The following is a 22,485-nucleotide window of genomic DNA, read 5'->3' as shown; positions in this document are numbered from 1 at the left end:
ATAGCACAATGTTTGATTTCCAGTTCTGTCTTAGCAGGAAACCCAGCACAGATCACAGCTCATTTGTGAATACATAGGCTACTGTATTGCAAGACTGCAAAACAAATAATGAAATCAGGCAGGTATACTTTAAACACAGTTACTGGAGGCACAACTGAACCTCAAACACAGAGTCTCTGCCAGGATGAAGGAAAAGCTCGAGTGTGCAGTAAGCAGAAATTTATTCTAAAGTTGAGACAGAGTTGGTAATTGCGCAATAATGTTTGAAAAACTGAAAACTGTTACATAAAATTCAGTCATTGCTTCAATGTGTCAGTGTTTCTGCGCTTATATTAAATGTATTAATTTTCTATTTAATTTATAAGCATATGTTCTTGTTTGCATATTTTACCACCAATTACAGATATTTATCATTATGAAATTATTTATCTAAAGACAAATACTTAGAAAGGTTGATTAAAGGGTGAATAATATGTGAATGGTTATTAATTGATATTTGTGTGTTTTCTCTCTGTATGTCAGGAGGAAGTAGGTGTTTGGTGTTGATGACAGTGTGTCTCGGGATCATTTGTGTTCTTCTGCTGGTCTTCATCATACTGCAGCACATCTCCATCACAGCAGAGAGAGAATCTCTGTTCAAGAGTTACAAGAACACAGCTGAAGAGTTCAATCAGACCATCAACAGATTACAGCACAATTACACTGATCTAATGACTGAAAAAGACCAACTGAAGAACAGTTTCAACTCTTTGAGTCAGAAGAAACTGGAGCTGGAGACCAGAGTTAAAAATCTCACTGCTGATAAAAGCCAGTTACAGGGAACCGTTGAATCTTTAAGTCAGAAGAAACTGGAGTTAGAATATAAAACCATGTCTTTGAGTGATGAACTGAACAGAGAAGTGTCTAAACAAGGTAAGCATGAATCTGTTTTGTGTAAGTAGTTTCTTTTTTCCTAGTTTTCTTTATCTTTACTGTATGTATACAGTTTTGAAAAGTGTTTATGTCTGAAAATTTGTGGTCCAGGGGTTTTTTTCATATCCAGTGAGTTGAAGAGCTGGTCTGAGAGCAGGCAGTACTGCAGGGATCGAGGAGCTGATCTGGTCATTATCAACACTGAAGAGAAACAGGTGAGTTTGTGTGAGTGTCTGTTCATGAATGAGAGAATCACACTTATTCCTGTTTTTATTCACACACAGAGGCACCTAACATCATTCTTTAAGGAGAGAGTGTGGATTGGTTTGACTGACATTGAGAACGAGGGCAACATGAAATGGGTGGATAATTCACCACTGAAACAAGGGTAAGTGATAAAACACTCACAGAAAATCACTGCAGATGCATTTATAAATTCCTTTTTATTCTCAGTTAAAAATTAGATCATAACAACCTTCATAAATCAAACACAGCTGTTCAACAAACACAATCATAACAACAACCTCAATGAAAAATACTTTCCATAAAAAAATAAATGCTATTGATAAACACTTCTCTCCTTTATTTTCTGCACTTTAACTTCTGCATTGAACTAATCTGCCATTGTGGTGTCGTGAATATTGTTGGCTCCTTTATTATATATAAGGGATGTCCCATTTTTTGTGCATCCAATCTGATCCGAGTCATTATATTTATATATGGAAATCTGGTACAAACTAAAAATCTAAAAAAAAAAAAAAATCTAAAAACATGTTTTTTCAGGTTTTGGTTCACAGGTGAGCTGAATAATGCAGGAAATGAGGACTTTATTGAAATTAATCCTGAAAAAGCTGGTCTTATGCTTTTCATTTCTGAATTCCTTTCTGCCTAAATAATAAATGTTAATAATAATAATTATTCTTATTGCTTAGTTGCTGAATAAAACTTTGGGGCTGTTACAATATGAATATGGGGTCCTAGTAAAATTTGATACATATTATTCAGGTTTTGGCTCAGCGGTGAACCAAATGACGAAGGTGGAAGTGAGGACTGTATTGAACTGATGCCTGAAAATCCCGTCCTGAACAACTGGAATGATCTGCCATGCTCTGTGAAGAGAAAGGGGATTTGTGAGAAATACATAGTTCAGTCATGAAACTCCAGATGGCGCAGGCTGATGGGTCTAAACGCAAGCTGATGATAATTACAACATTAACTACTTGGCACAAGCTGATTGGTCCATGTCACATCTGCAGCCAGTGAGCTTGTTGCTCACACATTTAAATGGCTGGTTACATTCACTGTAGCAGTTTGCAGCTCTGTAGCAGTTTCCCCAGCTCCACCTGTATAGATCTGCTATGGGTTACTCACAGCAGCATATCGGCGTATGTATTGGCAGTAGCAAGTTCCTGTACTTGCTTTGCAGCAGCAGCAGCAATAATCTACAGCAGCAGCAATAATCAGCAGCAGTGTAGCAGATCTATTACGCCTAGACCAAATACATTAACATTGTCATATCCATTACCATGCTAACAATCTTCCGAGAGCTGTCATAGAAATAGGTTTTATCAAGTCTTGTTTTGCATTTATTGTTTTATTTACTCATTTTAACTGCAAATGCATAATTTCTGATGGATGTTTCTGTCTTTAAATCACTGCCATCTGATGTACAATAACTCACAATATCCTGTTTCTCATAGGCTGTTATTCAGAGTATTTTAAACCTGCTTTTGAGTTGAATTGCTTTCTCTTTTAATAAAATGGTAATTTGACTTATCTCAGCTTTTTTGTTTTTTATTTCATATTTCATTCTCCTGTATCTATTTATTGCACTTTGGATAGATTTCCTCCAGTCCAGCAGGGTGCAGCAGAGAGCAGGTTTATCCTACTGAGGAACAGAAACATCAGATTCAGGGCACTTGCTGCTGTTTCCTGCATCATCAATACAAAGGTCCAGTTTGGCCTGTTTAAGGGTGTGTGAGTCCATTTGAGGGATCACAGATTCCTCTTGTTGGCTTTTAAAGCTGAGTGCAGGCCAGTTATAGTGATCTAATTGGTAAAAATATCAGGTGCAGACCAGCTTCTGCTCTTTCAGTCTACAGAAAACAGAGTTTAGAGGGCAGATTGAATAATTTTAACTTTTGTAAAATGCCAGTGACAGAGAAGTTTTCACTCCTGACAACTGTTCTGGGAAAAATGTAGGATCTTCTGAGTTTATTTGATTGATTGAGACCATCACACATCACAGAGAAAATAGCAGAACAGTGACTTTTTCAGAAGTATGGTGTCTCTTATCACTGTTATGTGGGCGATACACAACTTCATCTCCCTGTCAAATCCAACGATGGTAGCTACATAAATAATCTCATCTTCTGCCTAGAAGAAGTAAAATTGTGGTTGTCTGAAAACTTCCTCAAGCTTAATGGTGTATCAAATTAATTCAAAAGAAATATGAATAATTAATTATACAGTTGAACGAAAAAGTATGGGAACCACTTGCAGAAAATGTGAATCATTTTAACAAAATAAGAGAGATCATACAAAGTGCATGTTATTTTTTTAGTACTGTTCTGAGTAAGATATTTTACATAAAAGATGTTTACATATAGTCCACAAGAGAAAAAATAGCTGAATTTATTAAAATGACCCCGTTCAAAAGTTTGGGAACCATTGATTCTTAATACTGTGTGTCAATGGATGATCTACGACTGTTTTTTTGTTTTGTGATGGTTGTTCATGAGTCCCTTGTTTGTCCTGAACAGTTAAACTGCCCAATGTTCTTCAGATAAAATCCTCCAGGTCCTGCAGATTCTTCAGTTTATAAGGATTTTTTTGCATATTTGAACTCTTTACAGCAGTGACTGTATGAATTTGAGATCCATCTTTTCACACTGAAGTCAACTGAGGGACTCAAACACAGCTATTAGAAAATTATTACCAAAATATTACCATTATTTCCAAATTACTCAAGCCCATGAGCCATTTTAAAAAGATACGTCTTAAGTAAGTATTTAAAAACCTGAAGAGGTGTGGCAGATCGTATATACCCAGCTAACAGAATTTTGTTATAAGAACATTCTCTTAATATTCAGTGTTGTTCTGAGAACATTAAAAACATCCAGTTTTCTTGACGTTAGAGGGACGTTTTTATAAGGTATAATGTTCCTCAAATGTTCTTTCAACTTAATTTTGATTTAAAATTCAACATTTTAGGAATATTGATTTGTAACATTCCAAGAACATGAAAATGTCCAGTTTCCTTAATGTTAGTAGAATGTTATTTAAAGGTTAGTGTGATGTTCCTGAAACATTCTTTCAATCATTCAAACACCTGCTGTGAACAAGCACTGAAAGAAAGAGAAATAAGGACACAAACTACAACTTTCTTCAGCCACAGCCTTAGATGAACTGAAGATAAAAGACATTAAATCTCTGAAGATCTGATTAAACAACTCCACAAACAGCATTACCAGCTTCACTTATTACAAACCAGACTGACTTTATTTCTGTCACACGTCTACAGAAGTTCTTATTTGGAATTAACAGAGGTTTAGATGTTGACGTCTTATTGAAAATGGTCATCATTGTGGTGATCAGTGTTCAACTACTTGGGCCGTTTGAGCTTTTTATGTGAGTTTGTGGTCTTTGTAACAATGTTTACCAAAGCACAATTTGTTGCAAAGAAAACCAGAAACAAAGATGATCAGGCAATATAATATTTAATGATGTTATGGTCAGTGCTGAGGCTTCGGAGTGTGTGTTGAGAAATCCCAGAAGCTTTCAGTGAAGCGCATATCAAGACTTGTATCACTTCAGACCAATGACGTCCGAAGCCTCGCTTCCGCCTGACAAATATGCAGTATAAACCCACGGATCCCCTCAAAATATGTGGTTGTGATATAGGTGAGTTTTGCCTATTATGACCAAATAATTGATTTACACACATTTGATAGTCCCATTTATTTCAAGCTAATATGTTTATTACACAGTTATGTTATACAATCATTATATATCACCAGAAAATACACATTATATTCATTCATAAATAGAATAGTCTATGTGGAAATTGATTTTTTTTCTTCACCATTATTTCTAAGCCTTAATTGGTGCAAAATACAGTGTATCAGATCACATCAGGTCATCTGTCATGTAGCTGCTTGTTTTACACTCTTTGACCACCAGGTGGTATTGTGAGGAAAATTAGGCCTTGAGAAATGAACCCTTTTTTTGAAGCACTTGGCTGAAAAGCTTCAATGCTTCCTGAGGCTTTATCTCACAACCACTAACAATTTTTATCATCTGGGCTACCACATTGTCCACATTCAAATCTAGGTTGAAGACACATCTTTTCTCCTTAGCCCATGGTATTGTTTGAGATGTAAATGGGTTTTGGTTGAATGAGTCTAATTTGTAATTGTGTTTGTTTATTTTAAGTTCTTTTCTTCTGTTGCTATCTTACTCTGTTCATTTTTAACAAATTCAGTTTTTTTCCTGTTTCTTTTATTTTCCTAATTGTACAGCACTTTGGTTCAACGTTTGTTATTTTAAATGCGCTTTATAAATAAACTTGAACTTGAATATCCTGTTATCATCCACTTGTTTAACTGCAAACAGGAAGTGATCATCCCACAATCTCTATTTCCTACCATCATCCTCTTTGTCCCTCAGCACCACAGCGATGCAAATCATCATCCCCTTCCAGTTTATTGCCATCAACACACAGGTCAAGTTAGGCCTGTTTTAGGGTGTTTGAGTCAGTTTGGGCGATCACAGATTCCTCTTGTTAGCCATTGTAGCTGCTAACTTGATCATAAGGAAAACTCCACTTTATTATATGAGTTGTGTATGAATATGTAACATATATACAGTCATAGAGTAGTATGAGTCTAAAGAGAGTTTTAGAATGAAAATGAAATCTAAATTTATCTGTGTCTGAACTAATGAAACCACTTCCTGTGTAGGTTTAGCACTGTTTAAAAACACGGCACACACCCTTAAGACCTCCTCTGTGAACACTTACTGTACTGTAAGACTAAGTTAGAGCAAATAATGGAATCAGGGACCTTTTACGTGTGCAGAAATAATTATAACAGATCAGGAACTCGAACACAGATTCACCTCCAGGATGAAGGAAAAAATCGAAAGCAAAGTAAGCAGAAAGTTTCGTTTGAAGATGGTGTCGCTAATGTTTGCGGGGATGGGAAAAGTTACGTAAACGTTTCAATCGTGTTCTGGGAAAAAATGTGTCATAGTTTCTGATTTTATATTAAATGTTCCATATTTTAGCTATGTTTGTCATTATAAAAGAACATACTCTTTAATTTATTTATTTATTTTTTGGCAATGCTCTTTAAAAATAATTTATCTAAAAACAATGCTGTATTACTTACAAAAGTTTATTTGAAGTGTTATATCTTATAATATGGCGTGAATGGTTGTTAACTGATATTTGTGTGTTTTCTCTCTGTATGTCAGGAGGAAGTAGGTGTTTGGTGTTGATGACAGTGTGTCTCGGGCTCATTTGTGTTCTTCTGCTGGTCTCCATCATACTGCAGCACATCTCCATCACAGCAGAGAGAGAATCTCTGTTCAAGAGTTACAAGAACACAGTTGAAGAGTTAAATCAGACCATCAACAGATTACAGCACAATTACACTGATCTAATGACTGAAAAAGACCAACTGAAGAACAACTTCAACTCTTTGAGTCAGAAGAAATTGGAGCTGGAGACCAGAGTCAGTAATCTTACTGCTGAGAAAAGCCAGTTACAGAAAAGCGTTGATTCTTTGGGTCAGAAGAAGCTGGAATTAGAAACTAAAACCACGTCTTTAAGTGAAGAGCTAGAGAAGGAAAAATCTAAAGGTGAGTACAAATCTGTTTTTTAAGTAGATTCTTTTCTCATAATTTTCGTTATCTTTATCCATTTTTAAAAAATGAAGTTTCTGTCAGGAAATCTGTGTGGTCCTGTTTGTTTGTTCAAATCCAATGAGTCGAAGAGCTGGTCTGAGAGCAGGCAGTACTGCAGGGATCGAGGAGCTGATCTGGTCATTATCAACACTGAAGAGAAGCAGGTGAGTTTGTGTGAGTGTCTGCTAAGGAATGAGAGGAATCACACTTAGGAGGGTTTTACACAACACACCATTTTCAACTAAAAAGGGGAAACTTTTTATTTGTTTTGGGTGTTTATTTATTTTGGGGGGCCTGAAAATGCTAAATTTTGAAAACGGGTTTCAAAGTGCAAGTTTTTGAAAAATCGTCTTCGAGTAAACTATAAAAACGTGAATTTATGAAAATGGTGATGTTATGCGCATTACATGTTCAGTAAGGCACATAGTGTTTCTTTACAAAGTGACCGCCAACTACTGGCCTGGCAGCAGAATATTGTGATTTTAGTTGTTTTTGTGGATCAATATTAACAGGAATCGTTTTGACAATGTTGTTGCCTGCATGCGAAAAACGCAAAGGAAAAACTTTTTCATTTTTAGTACATCGTTGGAGTATAAATGTACTCTTATTCCTGTTTTTATTCACATAGAGGTCCATATCTTCATTCATCAAGGAGAGAGTGTGGATTGGTTTGTCTGACATTGAGAACGAGGGCAACATGACATGGGTGGATAATTCAACACTGAAACAAGGGTAAGTGACAAAACACTCACAGAACACCAGTGCAAATGTATTTTAAGCATGACACCATCACAACCTCTAAAAATAGCTAAAGAAACAACTCATCCACAAACACCACAACCAAAGATTTTTAGCAAAAAAAAAAAAAAAAAAACTCTTCTCTCCATTAAGTTTTGGCACTGTCACTTTTGCTCTTGCTCTGTACTGTTTACTCTTGCCACAGGTTATTCAGGTTTTGGTATGGAGGTGAGCCAAATAATGCAGGTGGAGATGAGGACTGTGTCGAACTGATGCCTTTAAACACCATCAATAACTGGAATGATCTCCCATGCTCTGAAAAGAGAAAAGGGATTTGTGAGAAATAGGGTTAATCCCGTATTGTTTTGTTGTTAACTGTATTATTTTATGGAATCAATCTTATTGTGATCATACAATTTCTGATTGAGGTTCCTATCTCTTAATTTTATTTAAACTGGCAACAATTTAATTTTACAATTTTATTTAACATACAAAATCACAAATTGAAATTCATAAAAGAAAAATGTAAAACTGTCAAAAAAATGTATTGCTTTAATAAACTTATAAGCGGGGTGAATTGGGTAATCTGGGACACCAAACCTCTGATGTGTTCATGTCTTGCTCCATCATAAGCAGCTCTATGTCAATATGACCTTCTTCTAGCTGTTATAATGAGCCAGTAAATTACAGAAGTCTAAAGTGTCCCAGAATGCAATAATTCATCCTATTGTGCTGATACTGACTGTCTTTGAAACTTTTGAGTTGAATTGCTTTCTCTTTAAATACAATAAAATGGTCAATAACCATTATTACCAAAGCTCTTTTTTATTTCATATTTCATTCTTACATCTACTTCGTTGTACTTGATGCATGATTATGGCGAGAGATTTCCTCCAGTCCAGCGGAGTGCAGCAAAGAGCCATTTATTCTACTGAAGTGATCATCAGAGAGGAAGAGAAACATCAGATCCAACATTTTGTTGTTTAAAGTTTAAAGTTCAAGCACTTCTACTTACACTTAAGAAAGTGTCTTTGACAATAATATAGTTCTATTTTTAAACAATAACTGTAGTTTACAGTTTTCAGAGAATTGCGTGATCGATTACAAACTAATGGTGAATTCCAAATGGCATCTGCGCACCTTTAATAGGCTCCCCGTGGGACGGCGACGCCACTTGAATAATGGTGGTTCCAAATGAAAGTGAAAGTGAGCAACATAACCACGAAGGGTACATGCTCACTTCAAAGAAATACATTTACCATTTATGAGCATGTGACACAGGCTGTTCCTTTGAAACCAAGATGGTGGGAGATTTCTAGTTTACGTAGACTATAAAGAGAATAATTCATGTTGTTTTGTTCTGTTGTGATACATTTTTGTCTTGCATTAGCAATATTTAAAGTTCAAATATTTTCGTAGGCAATAAATGGGTTTAATAGTAGATGTGTTTACAGATGCCAAAGAAGAAATGGTAAATGTTATGGAGTTGAGTTGGCACAGACTTCCTGGTTAAATTAATTAGTGTCTTGTAATTTGAAAGTGTTATGAGCAGTAAAGGAATTGCCAGTAATTTGTTGGTTCTTTTATTGGCAAATTTTTTGGGGTGTTAAATTTTTTTGTTGTAGTTTGATATAAGTTTGAAATCGGCCATCACTATATAAGTCCTTATTTTGTTTTTTTTTGGCGCTCCAAAAATATTCTCGTCGCTTTATAATATTAATATTGAACCACTGTACTCACTTAAATATGTTTTTAGTACATTAATGGATCTTGAGATAGGAAATGTCATTGCTGGCTATGGAGGCCTCACTGAGCCATCGGATTTCAACAAAAATATCTTAATTTGTGTTCTGAAGATTAATGAAGGTCTTACGAGTGTAGAACGACATGAGGGTGAGTAATAAATGACATTATTTTCATTTTTGGGTGAACTAACCCTTTAATGATGAGGGGATTTTTTACAACTAAATTTGACGATGTTAAAATCACACCAGACTTTTCAGTGACTGGTTACATTCACTTAGGACAAAACTGACCGTGTTTACATTAATTAATCCAAATGGATCCCTCTCTTGCAGGTTATTGCTTTCTTATCTACAGTATGTGTTTAATAGATGTAAACATGAAGGCATCAATTCAGTGTATCAGTTCTTGTGATCATCATCCTCTCTGTCATGAGCACCACAGCAGTGCAATTAAAAAACACTATTCATTCCCTTCCAGTTAACTGTCATGAATACAAATGTCCAGTTAGACGAAATTTCAAATGTTATATCTAATAATATGGCGTGAATGGTTAACTGATATTTGTGTGTTTTCTCTCTGTTTGTCAGGAGGAAGTAGGTGTTTGGTGATGTTGACAGTGTGTCTCGGGCTCATTTGTGCTCTTCTGCTGGTCTCCATCATACTGCAGTACATCTCCATCACAGCAGAGAGAGAATCTCTGTTCAAGAGTTACAAGAACACAGCTGAAGAGTTCAATCAGTCTATCAACATCTTACAGGACAATTACACTGATCTAATGACTGAAAAAGACCAACAGAAGAATAAGACCAGAGTTAGAGTTAGAGACCAGAGTCACGTCTTTGAGTGAGGAACTGAAAGCAGCATCTAAACGTAGTTAGTATAAATCTTTATTTTGTGTAAGTACCACATTTTTTAAAAATGCAATTTTTTTTAAAGTGTTTATGTACAAAACTCTGTGTGGTCCAGGGTTTTTTTCCATATCCAATGAGTCAATGAGTCGAAGAGCTGGTCTGAGAGCAGGAAGTACTGCAGGGATCGAGGAGCTGATCTGGTCATTATCAACACTGAAGTGAAGCAGGTGAGTTTGTGTGAGTGTCTGTTCATGAATGAACCTCTGAAACAAGGGTAATGCTAAAAATCACTGCATGTGTATTTATTTGTTTTACTGCTTTATTCTTATTAAAAAATTAGACCATCACAACCTTTAGCAAAAGACTCAGCTATTTCACAAACACAAGCACCACAACCAAAGACATTTCTAGTTCTGTAGAAAGGAAAAAAAAAAAAAAAAACTCTTTATTCTATCTTTTCTGCACTTTTCAAAGCTTCTATCTTTCAGATCTAAACTCAGAGTTAAAGGGGTGTTAATTTATTTATTCGATCTTAGTGAACAAATTGCTAAAACCTACATATTGCCTATAAGTATCTTAAATTGTTACCCACTCAAGTTTAGTACACTGTAAAACCTAATAAGTTACTGTAACTCAAACCATTTTTTTTTTTAAGTTTTAAAACCAATAAGTATGAGTACTGTAAACTCATATACATTAAGTTAAATTCACTTATATTTTAGTGTCGGGTTAGTCAATCATTAGAGTAAATTCAACTCAAATATTTTAAGTTTATTCCAGCTCATTCAATTTGAATTTGGGTAACAAATCTAACTAAGTCCTTAACAACTATATAGCTGCTTAAATGGTTTAAGTTCATCAAACTCAAAGTAATTAAGTTACATAAGACTAAGCAAAAACTAACTTAAGTTAGTAGAGCTTTACATTTTTGTGAAAAGTGGAGCGGGCCGAGAGCCGTGGAAGTTTATTTAATTAATTTCACTGTTAGGTTTTACAATGAAGGCATCATTCCAGTTTCTGTTTTCTTCTATTTTTCTCTCTGTCCCTGAGTGTCACAGTGATGCCCCCTTCCAGGTAATTGTCAGGTAATACAAAGCTCCAGTTAGGCCTGTTTTAGGGTGTTTGAGTATTTTTGACTGGCCACAGATTCCTTTTGTTGACTTTTGTAGCTGCAAACATAATCATGGAAATATCTTCAAAAGAATTTGGAGAAAAATAAAATCTGCACTGGCTACATTAATGTGTAATAATCATGCAGTTATATTGTGAGTCTGCAGAGAGCTTTAATGTGGGAATGAAATCTAGATTTATCTGTGTCTGAACTAATGAAACCACTTCCTGTGTAGGTTTAGCACTGTTTAAAAACACGGCACACACCCTTAAGACCTCCTCTGTGAACACATACTGTACTGTAAGACTAAGTTAGAGCAAATAATGGAACCAGGAACCTATTATGTGTGCAGAAATATTAAAGGGTTAGTTCACCCAAAAATGAAAATAATGTCATTTATTACTCACCCTCATGTCGTTCCATACCCATAAGACCTTTGTTAATCTTCGGAACACAAATTAAGATATTTTTGTTGAAGTCCGATGGCTCAGTGAGGCCTCCATAGCCAGCAATGACATTTCCTCTCTCAAGATCCATTAATGTACTAAAAACATATTTAAATCAGTTCATGTGAGTACAGTGGTTCAATATTAATATTATAAAGCAACGAGAATATTTTTGGTGCGCCAAAAAAAAAACAAAATAACGACTTATATAGTGATGGCCGATTTCAAAACACTGCTTCATGAAGCTTCGGAGCGTTATGAATCAGCATGTCGAATCAGTGGTTCTGAGCGCCAAAGTCACATGATTTCAGCAGTTTGGCAGTTTGACACGCGATCCGAATCATGATTCGATGCGCTGATTCATAACACTCCGAAGCTTCCTGAAGCAGTGTTTTGAAATCGGCCATCACTATATAAGTCGTTATTTTGGGTTTTTTGGTGCACCAAAAATATTCTCGTCGCTTTATAATATTAATATTGAACCACTGTACTCACATGAACTGATTTAAATATGTTTTTAGTACATTAATGGATCTTGAGAGAGGAAAAGTCATTGCTGGCTATGGAGGCCTCACTGAGCCATCGGATTTCAACAAAAATATCTTAATTTGTGTTCCGAAGATTAACGAAGGTCTTACGGGTGTGGAACGACATGCAGGTGAGTAATTAATGACATAATTTTCATTTTTGGGTGAACTAACCCTTTAATAACAGATCAGGACCTCGAACACAGATTCGCCAACAGGATGAAGGAGAAGATCGAAAGCAAAGTAAGCAGAAAGTTTCGTTTGAAGATGGTGTTTGAGGAGATGGGAAATGTTACATAACATTTCAATCATTGTTTTCTGGGAAGAAATGTGTCATTTTTTCTGATTTTATATGAAATGTTCCATATTTAAGAGATGTTTATCATTATAAAAGAACATACTCTTTAATTTTTTATTTATTTATTTGTTTTTATAAACTTTTATAAACTTTTTTTACTCACATAAGTGTGTTGCGTCGTTCCTGTTAGATCCAATATAGAAGGCACAACACCGCTTTTTAATTTCAGGCTCTCTGCAAATCCAATGCAGCTACTGTGTTTTTCCACAACCTGGCACTGCACAACATTTTGCACTCTTCAAAGGCATGTTTATTGCTGAGTTGCTCGATCCAGTGTTAGCATCACATCTGTTATTTACCTACTACTTGTCATGCGTAAATCAGTGGGCGGGGCTACAGAGGTAACGATGTAGAAGTAAGCGTTAATCTTCTTCTGAAGAGGAGGTCTTTCACCTCTCTGTGATGTAATAAATAGACATATTAAACAACCAGCTGTAATCTGGGCTTGGTTTCAATAAAAGCTGTTTTTGGGCTATCAAGGAAGTTTTCAGTTCTAAAATTTACAGGATATTCTTGTAGTATGATGGCCTGTTATATGTCAAAAGCTCAAGGAAATTTTGATTTCTCAATTCATGACCCCTTTAATACATCTGAGATGATTTGACAGATGCCAGATCTTCTAATTGTGATAACTGAACTCTGGCTAATTTGGTTCTTCAATAAATTTGTGGATTGGATTAAAATATCTGGATTAAACTGTCTGAGATTACTGCTTGTTCTTGTGTTCCACACTCTAAAAAGTAATTCAGGGGACATGTTACTACAACTGAAATAAATGCATGGTTGCAAGTTAAAAATTCTAATGTATTGTTTTAATTAAACCTTCTAAGTTGTAAACATTATTTTGTAGAGTTCTGTTGACACAATAATGTTGATCATTACATCAACTTAATATCGGTTGTAATTTAAACTCAAGTTTCTGCGTTAATTGGCTTCTTTTTTTTTTTTTTTTTTTAATTAAGTTGTAGTAACTTAATGAAATTGTCTGGATAACTTTGGAAATTAGGCAGTGGATTTCTAGTTCCCAGCCTGCTTTGCATATATAAGATAAGGAGAATAAATGTTGAAATTAAGTGTTAATTTCTTTGTTTTTAGTAAAGACCTGTTAGTGTTTAATGTTATGTTTGACATTTAAAAGAGTTTCTGTAATGTTGAAGTTTTTGTGGTTACCATTGTGCTGAAGAGATTCTACTACATTGACTCTATAAGTAATGTCTGTGCCAGTGACAAGTAATATTTTACTTGTTCATTACTTAAACATGTTAAGCAAGTTATGTTAGTATGTGCTATGATAGCTGTGGATTTGAACTTAAATAGATATGATTAATTGGTTCCAGGGCTACAACTCTGGTAGTTGGAGCGGCTTAATTTTTTTGAGTAATCAATTTAAAAATTTGTGTTTATGCTACAAATGATTAAGTTTGTGTTGTTTGTGTTGCTTGTTGGTTGAACGTAAATTCACTCAAGTTGTCATAACTATCATATAATTAAAAAAGACACCTGACAAAAAACGTCATGATTTCTGGACCTTTATAAGAAAACAGTCAAGCAACCAAAAACGACATAAAAGTTAGATAAAAAGATAAATGAAATGTGCACTTTTTTTTCCCCATGATTCCCATTTAGGATATTTTCACAATTTCTAGTATTTTTACAGGCTTTACATTTTTATTTCAATGTTGTAATTAGCAATTCATTTAATTTGTATCTTTGAAGCAGATTTGCTACATGACAGCATTAATTAAAGTTTCTTACCCAGTCAACAATTTTATCTCACAGTGAGCTCCCAGGATACTCATGATGTGGTCACAATGTTAGGTCACAGTGCCCTCACTGTGTGCTCATATGGTCACAATGTGAGGTCAAAGTGCACTCACTGCACAAAGACTAGATACCCAGCGTGCATTGCAGCATAAAGCATTTGACTGTCACCATTGTTGAGATTCTTAAGCTGTTTCTTGATGTCTAAACAGTTCAAAATGTTTGTGTCTTATCATGCTTTTAAAATCCTTCATAAATGATTATGATACTGTTGGATCTCATACTGTATAATCACAGGGCTATTATAATTAACAACACTTCACCATGACTGTATACTGAATGTAAGTGATAATTATGTTGTTATCATCAATAACAAAACAGCATCACCTGGACTCATTCTCCTCTGGCTTTGCTTGCCATAATAAATGTGTTTTACAAACACAGTTACAGCAGCCAGAGAAATTGTAATGTTAAAACGTCAAAAGTCAAGAGCCCAACTAAAGCAAACACTGATCACCATTATGGTAACATCAAATGAAACAATAAAACATCAACATCTAAACCTCTGTTAATTCTCAATAAGAGCTTCTATAGACGTGTGACAGAAATAAAGTCAATCTGGTCTGTAATAAGTGAAGCTGGTAATGCTGTTTGTGGAGTTGTTTAATCCTCCTCTGCTGAGATTTTGAGGGATTTAATGTCTTCTTTTATCTTCAGTTGATTTCATCTAAGCCTGTGGCTAAAAGTCAGTTGTATATTTGGAGAATGTTCTTATAACAAAAATCTGTTATTTGGGTGTGCACTCATACTGTGAGCTCACCATGTGACATCACTGTGATAGTGTTGGGAAACAGGAAGTAGAATATCCCCCTGGTGACCGATATTTGAACCGCCTCCTCTCATCCTGCTCAACATTTTGAATTCACAATGATCTCACATATTACTCACACGGTGAATGTCACAGTATGAGAATGGTGTGATGTCACTGTGATCATCGTATGATCTCATTTGTTGACTGGGTTCTTATAGTCAACTTTTAAGTTGGTGTTTATACACCATTCACATGATAATGTAGTGAATATGACATCTTCTGAACTTGCCATACATTTATTTTTAGTGAGTTGATGGAAGCACATTGGGAAATCCCACTGATCTATAATAAGACATGTAGATCAAAGAAAAAGCCCCTATACGGCATTCCTGAAAAGGTGAGCCAAATGAAGCAGATGCAAATCTCTCATGCTCAGGGAAGATAAGATAGTCATGATAACAATACTTTCACATGCATGTTTACATAACTTCCTTTTGTTTACATACTTATTTTCAGATCCTTATTTTCGGATCCTTCACTAATCTTTTTGGCTAAATTTGAAAGTTTCTTCTTGTTTACAAGCTGTTTTAATGATGCACTTATACCAAACTAATGCTGAAAGCTGATAGGCTTTGAATGGTAACCTCTGATAAAGATCAGTTGTATGTTATCTTCCCCTGTGCCCTTTTCAGCTATATTTTGGACTGAAGCAAATATCTATGCAAATATTTTGATGTCACCAATGTGTATTTAATATCTGAAAACAGGTAGATTTTAACAGGTAGAATATAAGTCAATGTAGAGACCACAGCTCATCTGTGAAGTGTGAACACAGGCTAGTGCATTGTAAGACTGTGAGTAAGAGCAGAAATTATGAAATCTGGCAGATATAACATAACTTCTGGAAACAGGGATACTGAGGGCACAACTGGACCTCCAACACAGGATGAAAGAAAACCTCGAATGTGCAGTAAGCTGAAATTTTATTCTGAAATAGACATTGTGTTGATAATGCCGCAATAATGTTTGAGAAACTGTTTGGTATCTGTGTGTTTTTGCCCTGGTTGTCAGGAGGAAGGAGATGTTTGGTGTTGCTGACTGTGTGTCTCGGGATTATTTGTGCTCTTCTGCTGGTCGCCTGCACTATGGCAGTAGTGCAATACTTTATAATCAAAGCAGACAGAGACCTGATAAAGAGTTACAAGAACACAGTCCAAGAGTTCAATCAGACTATCATCATCTTACAGGACAATTACACTGATCTAATGATTGAAAAAGACCAACTGCAGGACATCTTCAACTTTGTGATTCAGAAGAAACTGGAGCTGGAGAACAGAGTTGATAATCTCACTACAGAAAAAAGCCAGTTACAGGGAAACATTGACTTTTTGAGTCAGAAGAAACTGGAGCTGGAGACCAGAGTCAGTGATCTCACTGTTGAGAAAATCCAGTTACAAGGAAGTTTTGATTCTTTGAATCAGAAGAAACTGGAGTTAGAAAGCACAGTCACGTCTCTGAGTAATGAATTAAACAAAAAAGCATCTAAACGATGTTAGTATACATATGATTTTGTGTTTAAGCACTTTCTTCATTGTCTTTCATGTACACCATTTTAAAAGGTGTGTGTTTCTGTGTGGTCCAGTTTTTTTTTTCCACATCCAGTGTGTCGAAGAGCTGGTCTGAGAGCAGGCAGTACTGCAGGGATCATGGTGGTGATCTGGCCATTATCGACACTGAAGAGAAGCAGGTGAGTTCAGTGACAAACAAAACCAGAACAGGAGTCAATATTTAGTCCAGTGGATTTTGCCAGTTCAAACTGTTTGGGCCAGGGGTCCTGGAGAGCCACTGTCCTGCAGATTTTATCTCCAACCCTGAAAAAAAAACCTCACCTGCCTGTAGCCTTAGGGCATGATTACATGACAACGATGGACTAAAAACAGATGAGAGCATTTTCAAAACAATCCCCATTCACACGGATCTGCGAAAACGACTAAAAAGGCTGTATTATGCATGCCAGGCCAGTAGTTGGCGATGGCAATTGGTCAAGAAACACCCCGCAAAAATGTAATACACATGCATGATGTCACCTTTTTTGCAAATTCAGAACTTTGTTGTTTACATGGAGATGGTAAAGGCATCGTTTTCAAAACCTTGCATTTTGAAACCCATTTTCAAAAGTTTGTGTTTTCAGGCACCCAAAACGCTGTTGTCGTGTAAATGAATGGCCAAAACATAAAAAGTTTTCTGCTTTCAGTTAAAACCGGTGTCGTAATAACAGCCCCTTAGTAATCCTGAAGATATCAATTAGCTTGTTCAGGTGTGTTTGATTAGGGTTGGAGCTAAACTCTGCAGGGTGATGGCTCTAAGTTACAGACGTTGCCTACTCCTGCTTTGGCCTGATCTATAAACAGTCAAGTGATGCTCACTGCAGAGCCAAATGGATCATATGGGTGGAGCTTGACCTAGTTCAGCTTCTCATCTGTAGATCTAAAGGGTGGAGCTTAAAAACTCAACTAATGATGAATAGGTCACCTAGGTTTACAGCCTGCCAATCAACAGCGCATCATGCTGAATTACGCAAGGTCACTAGACCTCTGACAAAAGTGTTTTGCATGTGTTCAGTCGTTTGACTGTAAAACTTAAGGGCTTATAGCCTACAATGACACCCAGAATCTGCTTCACCTAAATTTATGGTCAAGAGTTGCATTTTATGTTAAAGAATAGAATGAGGAATCACACTTATTATTATTTTTATTTATCGATTGATTGATTTATTTTACACACAGAGGCACATATCTTCATTTATTACGGAGCCTGTGTGGATTGGTCTGACTGACATTGAGAACGAGGGCACTTGGAAATGGGTGGATAATTCACCACTGAATCGAGGGTAAGTGACAAAACACTCACAAAAAACCACTGTGTTCTCTACACATTTGTTTGTAAATGTGTCTTGTATTTGCTTTCTGAATATTTATATATTAAGTTATGTACCGGAACTGAACTTGACCGATTTTATTCAGGTTTTGGTTCACAGGTGAGCCGAATAGCTTTCATGGTACAAACGAGGACTGTGTTGAACTGATGCCTACAAGAGACAACGTGAACAACTGGAATGATCTTTCATGCACAGACACGAGAAAATGGGTTTGTGAAACTTAACATCTATTCCTTCATCATTATATTTAATAAAGCTTTGACTTGTATTATTTTTTTCAAGCTTAATTTCTTTTTATTGCATATTTAGTGAAGGTTCCTGTAATCAAAACTAATTTCTTAAAATAAGCATGAATGATTTAATGTTTTTTTTTGTTGTTGTTGTTTTCAAATTGTATGTGTTTTCCAATATCGAGTATTAAGAAGAAAAAATATAAGACTGTTGTTTTCTTACTCCTGTAACACATAACTGAAGACATCCTGAGTAATTGTAAAATTGTTTTTGGGCTTCATAGTTTAATTTCTGCATAAAATTTTCCCATGATTTACTCACCCTCAAGCCATCCTAGGTGTATATGACTATCTTCTTTCAGACGAACAAAATCAGAGAAATATTTAAAAATATCCTTAGTCCTCCAAGGTTTATAATGGTTGTGAATGGGGGGCCATGTTTTGAAGCCAAAAATAATGCATTCATTCACAAAAAAAAAAAAAAATCCATACGACTCCCAAGGGTTAATAAAGGCCTTTTTGAAGCGAAGGGATGCGTTTTTGTAAGAAAAATATTTATAATTAAAACTTTATATATTCAGACAACTAGCTTCCGGCGAACGACCGCACGCAGAATGCGCAAGTCGACTTGCGCCAAATGAGTAATCCTCTGACGCGACATATGATGCAGGATGTAGGAGTATCGTAAGCTTAGACGCCTCTCGCGGTTCAAACAAATACAGCTGGGCAACAAACTCAAGCTCCTCTTCTCTTATATCGAAATCCTCTGACATTTCTCTTTAAAATTTCTCATTTTAAACTTCTAATTCGTGACCAGTGTTTTGTTTAGCTCTCTCCTCTGCGCCTCTGCGTTTGTCATTGCGTCATCGTGTCAGGTCAAAGGTTGCTCTTCCGCCCAAATTGACGTGCGCAGTATGTGTACGGTCGTCCGCCGGAAGCTAGTTATTTGAATTTATAAAGTTTTAAATATGGATATTTTTCTTACAAAAACACATCCCTTCACTTTAAAAGGCCTTTATTAACACTCCTGAGTTATATGGATAACTTTTTTTCACGGATGGATGCATTTTTTCTGTCTTAAGAATTTGGCCTACCATTCACAACCGTTATAAACCTTGGAGGACTAAGGATATTTTTTAAATATATCTCTGATTGTGTTTGTCTGAAAGAAGATAGTCATATACACCTAGAATGGCTTGAGGGTGAGTAAATCATGTGGTTATTTTCATTTTTGGGTGAACTATCCCTTTAACTGATTTTTCCGCTTGTATTATTTTATGGAACCATGGAACATTTCTGATAATCTGTGTCTATGAAACTTTCTCTTTGAATAAAATGATCAATTAACATTATTTTCATAGCATTTTTATTTTTATTTCAAATTTCATTATGTTGCTGCTTTATTGAGCTGTGGCTTTCCTCCAGTCCAGCAGGGAGCAGCAGACTGAAGTGATCAGAGAAAAATAGAAACATTAGATTTAATTGCTAAATCTTTTCCTGCATCATCAATACAACGGTCCAGTTTGGCCTACATGCAGGTGTGCTTTTATTAACTAACCTGAAAATATGAAACATGTAAAATGCAAATAATCATAAAATATAAGAAATGTGTTACACCATATATTTTACCATATGTGTTTATACTGCATGAGTAAATATATCTTCCTGTGAGAGTTTAGCACTATTGTATATTTGCTATTTATCATTCTGAGGACCACACCTCATCTGTGAAGACGTATTTTCCGTGTCAGACACAGCAGATAATGGATTTAGAGGACATTTATGTAAATGTTGAATGCAGAAAAACTGAGGACACAACTGGAACTTGAACATTGAATCTAAGCCAGGATGAAGGAAAAGATCGAAAGCACAGTAAGCTGAATTACTTTAAAGCAGAAATGGTGTCGCAGATGGTGTGTCCCCGAGCACCACAGCGATGCAAATCATCATCCCATTCCAGTTAATTGGCATCAACACACAGGTCCAGTTAGGCATGTTTTAGGGTGTTTGAGTCAGTTTGGGTGATCACACATTCCTCATGTTGGACACTATAGCTTCTGACATTATCACAGAGAAAACTCCACACTGCTTTGACTATGAGGTTGAATATGCATTATATATTCAATCATACAGTAGTATGAGCAGACAGAGAGCATGAGAAGGAAATCTAGATTTATCTGCACTAATGAAACCACTTCCTGTGTAGGTTTAGAACTGTTTAAAAACACGACACACATCCTAAAGACCTCCTCTGTGAACACATACTGTACTGTAAGACTGTAAGTTAGAGCAAATAATGGAATCAGGGACCTTTTATGTGTACAGAAATATTAATAACAGATCAGGACCTCCAACACAGATTCGTCGGCAGGATGAAGAAAAAGATCGAAGTAAGCAGAGCGTTTTGTTTAAGCAAAGATGGTGTCGCTAATGTTTGAGGGGACGGAAATTTTACGTACAATTTTAATAATTTCTGATTTTATATGAAATGTTATAGATTTTACAATATAAGAATTCAAAATACTCTTTAAAAAAAAAAAAAAAAAAAACATTTATCTTAATGTTGCCAGTTAACAAAAAGACACTGAATCACGTTTTATATTTTGGTAATTTATTTTGTTCAACTCAGTCAGTTGTTTGGAGTTTCTTTGTTGTGATCTTAAACGATATTAAATGAATAGTTTCACAAATAACAGGTAATCATTCAGTATCACTTAACTAACATCAAAGATAGTAATACTCAAATTCACCACACGGGGTCACTATTACAGCGTATAATCTCCAAACTCGGATTTCACAGGAATATTAAAACAAACATTTCAGCAAACTAAAATAAAGTGTCAATTTTTACGAATTTTTAAAATTACAAATGTTAGGGCACACATCTAGGGTGAAACAATACACTTTAGAGCTATACAAACACGGTAGTGGCACCCTACACAAAACCCACCGTCAGCATTTTCATCATGTTAATTGAAATACCAATATATGAAAATCAATTATAACATGCTCATTGAACACTTCTGTTTTTACCGAGAACTCGTAACACCCCTCACGTGCAATTGCACACAATCTTTGATCATCTTGAACCCTAACCATAAAACACACGTTACATAAACAGGATGAAATGAACAGACTATTACATCAAATTAAACGATTACCATCACATTCACTCACACAAATCATGGATTTTCCCCAGGATGATAAAAAATTAGATTGGGTATTTTCTAATACCACCTGGTTACATTAAAACAAAGCTGGATTACTTACAAGGGTTATTTGATGTTATAGAGTGCATTGTTGTTAATTGATATTTGTGTGTTTTCTCTCTGTTTGTCAGGAGGAAGTAGGTGTTTGGTGATGTTGACAGTGTGTCTTGGGCTCATTTGTGTTCTTCTGCTGGTCTTCATCATACTGCAGCACATCTCCATCACAGCAGAGAGAGAATCTCTGTTCAAGAGTTACAAGAACACAGTTGAAGAGTTCAATCAGACTATTTACATCTTACAGCACAATTACACTGATCTAATGACTGAAAAAGACCAACGAAAAAATAACTGCAGCTCTCTGAGTCAGAAGAAACAAGAACTGGAGACCAGAGTCAAAGATCTCACTGCTGAGAAAAGCCAGTTACAGAACTCTTTGGGTCAGAAGAAACTGGAGATAGAGACTGAACTAAGGAAGTTATCTGAACAGGGTTTGTAGAAAAGGATATATCTATATATACATACACACACACACACACACACACATATATATATATATATATATATATATATATATATATATATACACACCGATCAGGCATAACATTATGACCACTGACAGGTGAAGTGAATAACATTTGTAAACATTGGAAACATTTTGTCCTCAAAGTTTTTGTGTTAGAAGCAGGAAAAATAGGCAAGCATAAGGATTTGAGTAAGTTTGACAAGGGCCAAGTTGTGATGGCTAGACAACTGGGTCAGAGCATTTCCAAAACTGCAGCTCTTGTGGGGTGTTCCCAGTCTGCAGTGGTCAGCGTCTATCAAAAGTGGTCCAAGGAAGGAACAGTGGTGAACCGGCGACAGGGTCATGGGCGGCCAAGGCTCAGTGATGTACGTGGGGAGCGAAGGCTCCGATCCAACAGACGAGCTACTGTAGCTCAAA

At 35.8% G+C, this 22,485-nt stretch overlaps 1 protein-coding gene across 1 annotated transcript; it reads left to right on the top strand.

Moving 5' to 3' along the window:
- LOC127512338 (uncharacterized) lies at window positions 1-21,843 on the top strand. The gene is made up of 12 exons (XM_051893140.1): window positions 1-208; window positions 6,388-6,774; window positions 6,862-6,983; window positions 7,448-7,551; window positions 7,763-7,893; window positions 9,636-9,656; window positions 9,891-10,114; window positions 16,416-16,589; window positions 16,811-16,915; window positions 17,955-18,058; window positions 18,192-18,315; window positions 21,677-21,843. Exons 1-12 carry the CDS (start codon window positions 109-111, stop codon window positions 21,695-21,697), a joined length of 1,617 nt encoding a protein of 538 aa, XP_051749100.1. The 5' UTR covers window positions 1-108; the 3' UTR covers window positions 21,698-21,843.
- Window positions 21,844-22,485: the final 642 nt, after the last annotated feature.

Source organism: Ctenopharyngodon idella, chromosome 1, assembly GCF_019924925.1.
Source record: "Ctenopharyngodon idella isolate HZGC_01 chromosome 1, HZGC01, whole genome shotgun sequence".
NCBI lineage: Eukaryota > Metazoa > Chordata > Actinopteri > Cypriniformes > Xenocyprididae > Ctenopharyngodon > Ctenopharyngodon idella.
This window is presented reverse-complemented; position numbering and strand designations above follow the sequence as displayed.